We start from the raw sequence: 9424 nt of genomic DNA on the forward strand, positions 1-9424 counted from the left end.
TTAGTGATTCATTCTTTTATTTGGGGGATTCATGACTAACAGCATGAGGATAAGTTATTATGGAATAAGAAAATGTTGGTAGTAACCATGGTTCTCACTTTGAGGATATTTTTTTTGAAGGCGATCCAATTTTTATTCTTCATCTACGACCTTCTACGAGTTCGTATGAGCAATTAAGGTATGTTAAGGCTAATTCTTTCTTCTTTTTGCATGATCCAAGCAACGAAATGCAATACAAAGCATGTCTAAGTATGTTCCTAAGTCTCTATTGAGGCATACGATTAAGATGTTAATGTTCATAATGTAGTGTTATATGCATCTTTATTTACCACCAAGCTACGGCCGATTGGGCAGTCATACATCTTCATTTGAGCTACGACCGGTTGGGCAGTCATGCATCTTCATTTACCATCGAGCTACGGCCAGTTGAGCAGTCATGCATCTTCATTTACCACCGTTCTATGGCCGGTCGGGCAATCATGCATTTACTACCGTGCTACGGCCGGTCGGACAGTCATACATTTACCACTGTACAACACCGGGTGCTAGTCACGCCTCCCCAGATTTGGGGCGTGACATACGCCGCAACAGTATTATATATTTTGGATTAGGTTGCATGTTGCAATAGTATTGTATATATTGGATGGGGTTGTACGCTGAAACAATATAATTATATACATTGGATCGGGTTGCACGCTGCAACAATATTATTGATATTTGGAATCGGGTTGTGCACCGAAATGGAGAGAATTTTGTGTAATTGTTCTTGGTTGTTATGCTCCATTACCGTGTTGTGCTAAGAGATTGCGATAATCTGTGGCGGGTCGTGGAATATTTTTTGATTCTTTTTCAGAAACAAACGAGCAAATTAAAAGTAACTTGAGAGCTTGTTGAATACTTTTTGGAATCAAAAGCAAGAGAAGGTAAAAATAAAGAGAAGGACAAACGACTACACTAACAAGTGTGCAAATAAATAAAGATTTTATGTGCTTAAAATATATAAAACACAAATATTTTGCTTATTCTTCTCTAGGGCCCTGATAATTCGAATTTGTGCCATGTAAGGGCCCATTTAAGTGATTCCTAGATCTCTAATTAAGGGCAGAAGAACCTTATCTATTTCACCGTAACCAATGGCGGTTGTGAACATTAATCTATAGTGGTTGTGGAATACTTAATGGTTCTTCTTCAGAAACAAACTAGCAAATTAAAAGTAACTTGAGATCTTGTTGATTACCTTTTGAAATCAAAAGCAAGAGAAGGTAAAAATAAAGAGAAGAACAAATGACTGGACTAAAAAGTGTACAAAAAAATAAAGATTTTATGTTCTTAAAATATATAAAACACAAATATTCTGCTTTTTCTTCTCTAGGGTCCTGATAATTCGGATTTGTGCCATGTAAAGACCCATTAAAGTGATTCCTAGATCTCTAATTAAGGGTGAAGGAATCTTATCTATTTCATCCTAATTAATGGCGGCTGTGAACAGTAATGTATAGCGGTTGTGGAATACTTTTTGGTTCTTCTTCATAAACAAACAAGCAAACTGAAGTAACTTGAGAGCTTGTTGAATACTTTTTGGAATCAAAAGCAAGAGAAGGTAACAATAAAGAGAAGAACAAATGACTTGACTAAAAAGTGTGCGAAGATATAAAGATTTTATGTGCTTAAAATATATAAAACACAAATATTCTGCTTTTTCTTCTCTAGGGTCCTGATAATTCGGATTTGGTCCATGTAAAGACCCATTAAAGTGATTCCTAGGTCTCTAATTAAGTGTGAAGGAATCGTATCTATTTTATCTTAATCAATGGCGGTTGCGAACAGTAATATATAGCGGTTGTGGAATACTTTTTGGTTCTTCTTCATAAGCAAACAAGCAAACTAAAAGTAACTTGAGAGCTTGTTGAATATTTTTTGGAATCAAAAGCAAGAGAAGGTAACAATAAAGAGATGGACAAATGACTTGACTAAAAAGTGTGCGAAGATATAAAGATTTTATGTACTTAAAATATATAAAACACAAATATTATACTTTTTCTTCTCTAGGGCCCTGATAATTCGGATTTGTGCCATGTTAGGGCCCATTAAAGTGATTCCTGGATCTAATTAAGGGTGGAGGAATCTTATCTATTTCATTGTAACCAATGGCGGTTGTGGACAATAATCTATTGCGGTTGGGGAATACTTTTTGGTTCTTCTTCATAAACAAATGAGCAAATTAAAAGTAACTTGAGAGCTTGTTGAATACTTTTTGGAATTAAAAGCAAGAGAAGGTAAAAATAAAGAGAAGGACAAACGACTTGACTAAAAAGTGTGCAAAGAAGTAAAGATTTTATGTGCTTAAAATAAATAAAATACAAATATTTTATTTTTTCTTCTATAGGGCCCTGATAATTCGGATTTGTGCCATGTAAGGGCCCATTTAATGTAAGGCCCCGTAAAATTTTACCTAAAATACGAGGTTCCGTGGTGGCGATGTAGGCTAATATGTTTGGTGAGTTAAAGGAAAATGTTGGCAGAAAAGACATTTATGTGGCCCACTATGCGGCCGCAGAATGGTTGCAGAGTGAAGCAGAAACTTGAGCAAAATTTGTAGGCCATTATGTGGTCCATTATGCGGCCGCAGAATTACTTTGCGGGCCGCAGATTGCATCGCAGGATCGACATGTGGAATTCCGGGAGAAGATTCTGCGGTGCGCTTTGCGACCACAGAATCGATATGCGGACCGCAGAACGGCCGCATACCCAGGCAACGGTGCCCAGTTCCGGAGGGCCATTTCGTAGCCCATTTTGCGGACCAAAGAAGCATTATACGATCGCATATATGACCGCAGATTGTGTTTCGGAGCTTCATTTTTTTGGGTTTTATAACCCGACCCCATTTCATTATATATACTCTATGGACCGTTTCTTAAGTAAGAACCTGACATTTTGAGAGTGAGAAAGTGCTCTAGAGAGGGAGAGAGTTCCTTAACCAATTGTTCCTCAATTCTTACTCAAATTTTGGAAGATTAACAAGGAAAACACATTAGGTCTTCATCCTAGAGGTAAGATTCTACACCCTAACCCTCAATTTCGAAATTTAACTAAAAATAGGTAATTAGTAATGCAATTCTTGGGTATGGGAGTTGTCCCTCTTGCATGCATGTGTTATCTAGGGGTGTAGCAAGATTATTGGGCTAAAAATGGTAGATAACGGGTGGATGATAGAATCCACCATAGTAGGGACTTGAAACCTTAATGCACACCTAGTGTTTGATAAAACCCTCAAATGAGATGGAACCGTGATCATTTTCCTAATTTTTGGTTCAATTTGTTATATTTCTGAAATAGATCGAAGTTGCTAAGATTTCTGAAATATTTTAGAGTTTAAGGAAGCTCAAGTGATGTATGTTGGCTAAACTCTTCCCTTAGAATTGAACCCCACAATGTCACTGTAAGTCCCAAGTTACTCATTATGAATCGATTATTCCGAATAAACTTTGTGTCAAAATTCTTTTGTGTTCAATATGTATTCTCAATGCTCTTGTTAATTTGTACTACTATTTGGTAATGTATTCAAAGTATTGGTTTCTTAGCTAAATGTTATGGCCTCAAGTTGCGTTTCAAATTATAGCTAATACCAACTGTGTAAGAAATCTCAATGCACTTAAGACTCTTGTTTGCTCACATGTATGCTTAGTATCTTGAACGTAAATGCCTTGTTGAAAATCCATGATGATGGTTGAAAGTGAAAAGGTGAGCACGAAATATAAAATGTGAAATACGGCCAACACGCCACACAAAAAGGGGATATTACAATTATGACCACTAGTGCCAATGAAATAAAAAGATGTGAAAGAGGTATGAAATGGGATGATTGATTTAAAAGGATGATGTCTCGGATGAGGCGGCCTAGCTGATCGGGTCGTGATCAGACACCATACCGCACACATGGTGGTGATTGCGTTGGAAATTGAAATTGAAATTATGATTGCGGTTGATGTCTCATATGAGACGGCCTAGCCGATCGGGTCGTGATCGGATGCCATGCCGCACACATGGTGGTAACTGTGTTGGAAATTATAATTGAAATTGTAAATGGTGGCATATCGGTACTAAAGGTCTCCCAACTTAAAATATGGAAATCACTTGAAACCTTGTCTTGTTCCTAACTTGATGTTTTGGGTATTGTTTGAGACTCCCATTAATTTTATGATTGTTCATTCTTATTTTATTATTCATTCTATTAAGAGGGTGCTTAGTCACTCATACTAGTACTATTCCACATGTACTAATGCCCTTTTTGTCGGGGGTGATGCATCTTAAATAGATGCAGGTGGTTATACAGCAGGAGGCTTTGATCGTTGATAGCGGTACACCCTCTCCCCAGCTGACTTGGTGAGCCCCACCTCATTCGGGGTCGTATATATTTTGTCCTTATGTATTAGGTTTTGAGGTATAGCCGGGGCTTTATTGCCAGCACTATCATCGTACTCTTTTGTATCTAATATAGGCTCCGTAGACATTGTGTAGGTGCTATGTCGGTGTTGGGAAAGTCAAACTAGTAATTTTGGTAATTGCATCACACGTTCCACCTAAAACTAAGAAAGTGTTTGTAATCTAAAACTTATAGATGATGAAACTGCTGATAATGAATTGGTGTTGTTGTTCACACGAATCTACTCACTGTCTAATTAATGAAATAGATATTCTCTTTATTCATGAGTGAGTTCGGGTAGAGGGTACTGTACAGGCTTGCTCGGCTGGGGTATCTTGGTTGAGCGCCGGTCGCGCTCCTCGAGGTCGGGGCGTGACAAACTTGGTATCAGAGCCTAATGTTTAAAAGTGTCTTAGGATGTCTCGGAGCCGTGTCTAGTAGAGTCCTTCTTATCGGTGTGTTGTCGACTCCATCTATAATTAGGAGGCTACTTGGACATTTAGTAATAATACTCTTCTTTGATGTTTTTGATCGTGCGATAAAGTTGATTGTACGATTGTTCCTCCTTTAACTCGTGCATTGCTCTAACTTTCAGTAAATAGTACCTAGGAAGAAGGCAAGAACTGGCCAAGGAGCCGATGTTACCCCAGGAATGACAGTTGATTCTATCATTGATGATGCGGGTGAATACCCGAGGGGTGAGGATATTACACTAATTACTACACCGCCTGGTTCTACTATTCCTGCTCAGGCTGCATCAGTTCCTACACCTGACGAGGGTGCAATGAATCCTCCAATTGATATTTCGGTTCAACCTCCAGCCCCAGCTTCCGGTCCCGGTGTTTCTGATGGGGATCTTAGTTGACCCATACAGATGTTGGCTCAGATAGTGCCTTCCCAGGCCCAGAGATCGAATGTTGCATCCACTTCTTCTAGTCAGCAAGGGGACTCTAATGGTTCCAAGATGAACAAGTTTCTTCAGTTAGAACCGCCAGTGTTCACGGGTACTGATCCTGAGGAGGACCCCCAGGATTTCATTGATGAGATGCATAAGACCCTCAAAGTTATGCATGCTACTGAGATAGAAGGAGTGGAGTTGGCCTCCTACCACCTGAAGGGGGTGGCCTATTCTTGGTTTGAGATATGGGAGGACTCCCGTGAGGAGGGGAGCCCTCCGGCGAGGTGGAGTGAGTTTGTCGACGCTTTCATGGATCATTTCATGCCTGCGGAGACTAAGGCAACCCATGCTGCTGAGTTTGAGAACCTAAAACAAGGTAGCAAGAGTGTGTGGGAGTACCATATGGAGTTCGCGTTCTTGTCCAAGTATGCTATTCACATGATGTCCACTATAGATACTAGAGTGCGCCGGTTTGTGCAGGGCCTTAGCCCTTTGGTTATCAATAAGACCGCCATAGCTGCCTTGAATTCTGATATGAACTATGGGAAGATGGTGGCATTTTCTCAAGCTCTAGAGAACCGTAAGTTGAAGAACAGAATAGAGAGAGAGGGTAGCAGTAATGCCCGATCCGCGGGCAACTTGGATGGTTCTTCTGGTGGTGGTGGCAGGTCAACATTCAAGGGAGGATCATCAGTGCCATCCCAGTCTTTTGCTCAGTCTTCAGTTAGTGCACCACCATCGGGGCCTAGTTAGTGGCAGTGGAGTCGTTTTAGGCCCGATCAGGGCAACAAGGGATCCTACCAGCAGGGTCGGTCTGGTGGGAGATTCCAGTAGCAGCGGAGGCCCCCATGCCCTAGGTGTGGGAAGATGCAATTGGGAATTTGTTATATGGACCTACCCATATGCTACGGGTACAGATTGAGGGGTCACATTCAGAGGGATTGTCGTTTGTCCCGCCAAGGTGTGGGCAGGGGTACAACACTGCCAGCCAGTTCTACAACTACTACGTCTGTAGCACCTCCTCCAACTTGAGGCACTCCAGCACCCGCAGGGCGTGGTGTAGCTAGGGGTGGTACCTAGAGTTCGGGAGGGCCCAGTCGTTTCTATACTATGAGCGGTCACTAGAGTGTAGAGGCTTATCCAGATGTTGTCACGGGTATATTGACTGTCCAATCTCATGTGTGTATTCTCTTATTGATCCCGGTTCCATTTTGTCCTATATTACTCCCTATGTTGCTATGGAATTTGGGATAGAACTGGAATAGCTCCATAAGCCGTTCTCTGTATCTACTCCAGTTCCACTTTGTCCTATATTACTCTCTATGTTGTATAGGGATTGTGTTGTCACTATATGTCGTCGAGACACCATGGTCGATTTTGATGTAATAATGGGGATGGATTGGCTTTATTTATGTTTCGCTAAGCTTGACTGTCGCACTAGAACCGTTAGGTTTGAATTTCCATCTGAGTCAGTGATTGAATGGAAGAGGGATAATGTGGCGTCGAAGGGTAGGTTTATTTCTTACCTTAAGGCCACAAAGATGATTAACAAGGGGTGTATCTACCATATGGTCCGGGTTTCGGATACCGATGCTGAGGCACCTACACTTGAGTTTGTGCTTGTTGTGAATGAATTTTCGGAGGTCTTTTTGGATGAGCTCCCTAGGATCCCGCTAGACAGGGAGATTGATTTTGGATTGATGTGATGTCAGGCACACAGCCTATATCTATTCCACCCTACAGAATGGCACCGGTAAAATTGAAAGAGATAAAAGAATAATTGAAAGATTTGTTAGAGAAGGGTTTCATCCGGCCGAGTATGTCTCCTTGGGGTGCACCCAGTTCTATTTGTAAGAAAGAAGGATGGGTCGCTAAGAATGTGTATGTATCGGCAGCTCAACAAGCTAAAATAAAATAAAATAAGTACCCACTACCAAGGATAGATGACTTGTTTGATCAATTGCAGGGTGCTAAGTACTTCTCCAAGATCGATTTAAGATCCGGGTATCACCAATTGAAGATCAAGGAGCAGGATATTCCGAAAATAGCTTTCAGGACCCGGTATGGGCACTTTGAATTTCTGGTAATGTCTTTCGGGCTAACAAATGCCCCCGCAGCTTTCATGGATCTTATGAATCAGGTCTTTAAACCTTTCCTCGACTCCTTCGTGATTGTGTTTATTGATGATATTCTTGTTTATTTGTAGAGTCGGGAGGACCATGCGGATCATCTCAGGGCAGTTTTGCAGACTTTGTATCAGCACCAGTTAGATGCGAAGTTTTCAAAATCTGAATTTTGGCTCGAATCTGTTACGTACTTGGGTCATGTTGTCTCTAGAGAGGGAATTGAGGTTGACCCCCAGAAAATTTCAGCCGTGAAGAATTGGCCTAGACCTACTACTCCAATAGAGATTTGCAGTTTCTTGGGCTTAGCTGGATATTATAGGAAATTTGTGGAGAAGTTCTCCACTCTTGCATCCCCGTTGACTAAATTGACGCAGAAGGCAGTTAAATTCCAATGGTAAGATGCTTGTGAAAGGAGCTTCCAATAGTTGAAATCAAGATTAACTACGGCACCGGTGTTGACTCTACCATAGGGTACATATGGATTTGTGGTATATTGTGTTGCTTCAAGGATCGAACTTGGGTGTGTATGAATGCAACATGGCAAGGTGATAGCGTATTTTTCTAGGCAACTCAAGAATCATGAAAAGAACTATCCAACACATGACTTAGAGCTTGCAGCGATGGTCTTTGCGTTGAAGATTTGGTGTCATTATTTGTATGGGGTCACAGAGGATGTATTCACGGACCATAAGAGCCTTCAATATATTTTCAAACAGAAGGAATTGAATTTGAGGCAGAGAAGATGGCTTGAGTTACTCAAGGATTATGACATCGACATCCTATATCACCCGGGGAAGGCCAATGTTGTGGCGGATTCTCTTAGCCAAAAATCTTTGGGCAGTTTGGCTCACTTGGAGGCATATCAAAGGCCGTTGGCCAAGGAGGTTCATCAGTTGGCTTGTTTGGGAGTTCGTCTTGCGGACTCTAGTGAAGGAGGGGTGATTGTGCAAAATAGGGCTAAATCGTCGCTTGTTATGGAAGTCAAGGAGAAGCAATTCAATGATCCATTGTTGGTACAGTTGAAGGAGGGGATTCAAAAACATAAGACCATGGCCTTTTCTCTTGGCATGGATGATGGTACACTAAGGTACCAAGGGCGACTATGTATTCCAAATGTGGATGATCTCCGGGAAAGAATCATGACTGAGGCTCACACTTCTAGGTATTCCGTGCACCCGGGCTCTACAAATATGTATCATGATTTTAGAGAAGTCTATTGGTGGAACGATATGAAGAGGAACGTAGCGGACATTGTGGCAAGATGTCCAAATTATCAGCAAGTGAAGGCTGAACACCAAAGGCCCGGTAGGTTGGTGCAGAACATAGAAATTCCAATGTGGAAGTGGGAAATGATTAACATGGACATTGTGGTAGGACTACCTCGCACTCCTCACAAATTTGACTCGATTTTGGTGATTGTGGATCGGCTCACGAAGTCAGCACACTTCTTGCCGGTTAAATCTACCGACACATCAGAACAATATGCTCAATTGTATATCAAGGAAATAGTCAGGTTGCATGGCACTCCAGTTTCTATCATTTCGGATCAAGGGGAACAGTTCACGGCTAACTTTTGAAAGAAATTTCGGCAAGGTTTGGGTACTCAGATGAATCTTAGTACAGCCTTTCACTCGTAGACTGACGGGCAGACAGAGCGGACTATTCAGACGCTTGAGGTTATGTTACGCGCTTGTGTTCTTGACTTCAAGGGTAGATGGGACGATCATTTTCCACTCATAGAATTTGCCTACAACAACAATTACCATGCTAGTATTCAGATGGTACCATTTGAGGCTTTATATGGTAGGAGATGTAGATCTCACATTGGGTGGTTCGAGATTGGGGAAGCGGAACTGAAAGGACCAGACCTCGTGCACCAGGCTATGGAGAAGGTTAAGTTCATTAAGGATCGGTTGAAAACTACTCAGAGTCGTTAAAAGTCCTATTCGGACGTTCATCGTAGAGATTTGGAGTTCA

General features: G+C 41.4%; 1 protein-coding gene across 1 annotated transcript; it reads left to right on the plus strand.

Annotated features, from left to right (window-relative positions):
• Window positions 1-5630: 5630 nt before the first annotated feature.
• Window positions 5631-9024, plus strand: LOC138909801 (uncharacterized). Its single transcript, XM_070201015.1, has 5 exons — window positions 5631-6069; window positions 6618-6964; window positions 7528-7841; window positions 8289-8460; window positions 8683-9024. The coding sequence occupies exons 1-5, from the start codon at window positions 5631-5633 to the stop codon at window positions 9022-9024; spliced, it is 1614 nt and encodes a 537-aa protein (XP_070057116.1).
• Window positions 9025-9424: the final 400 nt, after the last annotated feature.

This window comes from Nicotiana tomentosiformis, chromosome 4 (assembly GCF_000390325.3).
Source record: "Nicotiana tomentosiformis chromosome 4, ASM39032v3, whole genome shotgun sequence".
NCBI classification, from domain to species: domain Eukaryota; kingdom Viridiplantae; phylum Streptophyta; class Magnoliopsida; order Solanales; family Solanaceae; genus Nicotiana; species Nicotiana tomentosiformis.